The sequence below is a fragment of the Manacus vitellinus genome, unplaced genomic scaffold (genome assembly GCF_001715985.3).
Source record: "Manacus vitellinus isolate BGI_N305 unplaced genomic scaffold, ASM171598v3 scaffold_52_pilon, whole genome shotgun sequence".
NCBI classification, from domain to species: Eukaryota; Metazoa; Chordata; class Aves; order Passeriformes; family Pipridae; genus Manacus; species Manacus vitellinus.
In genome coordinates, this window is record NW_021940628.1 from 385666 (window position 1) to 388546 (window position 2881).

Consider the following 2881-nt stretch of genomic DNA (forward strand, 5'->3'; position numbering starts at 1 on the left):
GCCCTGGCACAGGTTGCCCAGAGAAGCTGTGGCTGCCCCTGGATCCCTGGAAGTGTCCAAGGCCAGGTTGGAGGGGGCTTGGAGCAACCTGGGCTAGTGGGAGGTGTCTCTGCCCATGGCAGGGGGTGGAATGAGATGATCTTTAAGGTCCCTTCCAACCCAAACCATTGTGGGATTGCAGCCTCACACCTGGCCTCTCTGGCTCCCCACTGCTCCTTTAAAAAAAAAAAAACCAACAATAAAGAGATAAAAAAAAAAATAAAAATCACTATTGCAACGTGGGAGAGACCCATCCATCATCTTTAGGTGAAAGAGAGACAGGGGAGAAAAAAAAAAACCCAAACCAAACAAGAAAGCAAAAGGAAAGCAGGCTGGAAAGGTAGAGGCAGGTGGCCAGCAGCCAGCACCCGCTCCAATAAATCCTCTGCTCCTTGAAACTGGCTGATCTCCAATAAAAACTCATTTTAATCTAAGACCACGAGGCTCCTTTTGAAAGTGCTCCCTGGAGAGGCCCCAGTGCTGCGAAATCCCCCTCAGCCACTGCAGGACCATCGGGCTGCAGGAGCCCTGTGGGTAAAACCACACAAAACCAGGGGCCCTGCACCCACTGGGTGCCCCAGGACCATGGGAAAACAGGATCTACCTGGTATTAGGGGATGAGCATCCCTTTGGGTGTCACTGTCCCTCACCCAGGAGGTTTGGGTGCTCTTCCCAGGGCACCATCCAACCTGGGACAGTCACATCGGCTTCCCCCTGGAGCCTGGAGTTCATTTCCTAAATCCTCTGCATTCCTTTGATCCCCCATCTCTTGCTGAGCCTCAGTTATTTCCTCGAGCAAGGAGAGCAGCCCCCTTCCACTCTCAGCCCCCTGCAAGCCCCCAGGCTTTAAACAGTTCACTGCAGATTTAAATGACAGCTGAAAATCGAGCAGAAAACCCAACTAATGACACGTTTCAGACTCTCCATCACGAGCCACTTCAAGCCCCAGCTCTGCTTCCCCCCTCTCTGCCCAGGGACAAACCCCCCCTGGACACACACCAATTAGGACAGTGCAGTTTAAAGCAATTATTTAGAAAACCATCAAAGCAGTCCCACAGGCAGGCTGAGGGTCGTTTGCCCTCACCCAGCACCCAGGACATGCCAGTGGGGACGGGATGGAAGGAAAAGGTGATGGGAAAAGGTAAAGGAAGAGGAGAGCTAGCGGAGGGGAAAAGCCAAATTAAGCCCTGGCATGAACAAGGCACAGGATAAACAGCTGGAGGCAGATTGGTGGAGCAGAAAAGAGTTTTCTATAAAGCAGGTGATATTTTAATAAATAAAAAAAGGTTGTTTTTAGTGTCGAGCCCTAAACCAGCTCTCCTCTTTCTGCCCATCCTCAGCACAGGACCAGCCCTCCAGGCTGGGCAGGAGATGGAGCCTCAGGACCAGGCAGGAGCCAGCAGTCCCAAAAACAAGGAGCATCCCAAGCCCAGTGCATCTCACAGAGCAAATGGGTTCAGGGACAACTCAAGGGGGTCACGGGGGGACAGATCTGGGAGCAGGGAGCAAGTAAAGCCCCCAAATGCCACCCAGGCACGGTGACCACATCATCCTCATGGGAGAGGGGAGCTCCCCATGGCTGCCTGGCTGGCTCTGCTCCCCCAGCCTGGCCATTAGAGAGGAGATGGACTCAGAAAATAACAAAAAACCAGCTTAAAAGCAATGAGATTTATAAAAAAAAAGTCCATTTGCATTTTCTTCCTTTACAGTTCCCAAGACTTTGGAGATGCCTCCAACTCCAAGCCCTTCCCTGCACTTGAAAGAGCCAGAAACATGTTGTATCCCCCTTTTCTACATCTCCCAGAGGTGGGAATTTCTCATGAGCCTGCAGGAGACAACAGTGAGGGAAGAGCAGGCACTGGCTGCAGATCCCAGGCACGGAGAGCAGCTCCAAGGGTGCCCCTTTAGGAGGGGATCTGGGTGCACCCTGGCTGCCAGCAGCTGCAGAGGAGGAATTTGGCATCACTGGAGATGCTGCCAAGACCCATGGGAAGCGTGGAAAGCCACTTGAGCTGCTGCAGGCTGGGAGACAGGGGACATCCCAGGCAGAGGGGACATCCCAGGCAGAGGGGACATCTCAGGCAGAGGGGACATCCCCCACACAGCCCTCAGCCAGACCAGGGCAGCCAACCCAGCCATGGCAGAGGTCACATGGAGAGGGAGAAAAGCTGGGAATCTTTGCTTTCCACCCCAAAACCACATCCAGACAGATGACAGGCCCAGGTTGGGGGTGGCACGGCAGGGACATGGAGGCACCTGGAGCCACACAATGTCCCTGTCCCTGCTGGGCTGTAAGATCCCTCCTCCCCCAGCAGCAACAGGGTCCCACCTTCCCTGTCCCCAAGTGTCACCCTCCCCCAGGGCCACACACATCCTGCCTTGCTGTGCTGAGGACCGACACAGCTCATCACACCACGCCCACCCTGCCCACACAAGCCAAGCCTAAATTTAAATTCCAAGCAGGAATTAAAGCAGGAGAGGACACAGGCCAGCCCTGGTGTGCAGGACAGAGGTCCCCAGGGACACGGGGGGCACCAGGACCGACACAGCTCATCACACCACGCCCACCCTGCCCACACAAGCCAAGCCGAAATTTAAATTCCAAGCAGGAGTTAAAGCAGGAGAGGACACAGGCCAGCCCTGGTGTGCAGGACAGAGGTCCCCAGGGACACGGGGGGCACCAGGACTCACCGTGAGGCAGGTCAGGCGTCAGGTGAGGCATCAAATAGCTCCGGATCAGCTCCCACTCGAAGTCATCCTCCTCCCCCTGGCTGTACTCGCACTGGTTCGGGTCACTGTCCTCCTCAAAGGTGCAGCCAGCTGTGGGGAGAGTCCTGTCAGT

General features: G+C 55.1%; 1 protein-coding gene across 1 annotated transcript in view; it reads right to left on the minus strand.

Annotated features, from left to right (window-relative positions):
- PTPRU (protein tyrosine phosphatase receptor type U) overlaps positions 1-2881 on the minus strand; it is a 65928-nt gene that overhangs the window by 47199 nt on the left and 15848 nt on the right. The window contains exon 3 of the mRNA XM_029963011.1: positions 2731-2873. Coding sequence (XP_029818871.1) covers positions 2731-2873 — 143 coding nt within the window. The remainder of the gene's footprint in view (positions 1-2730; positions 2874-2881) is intronic.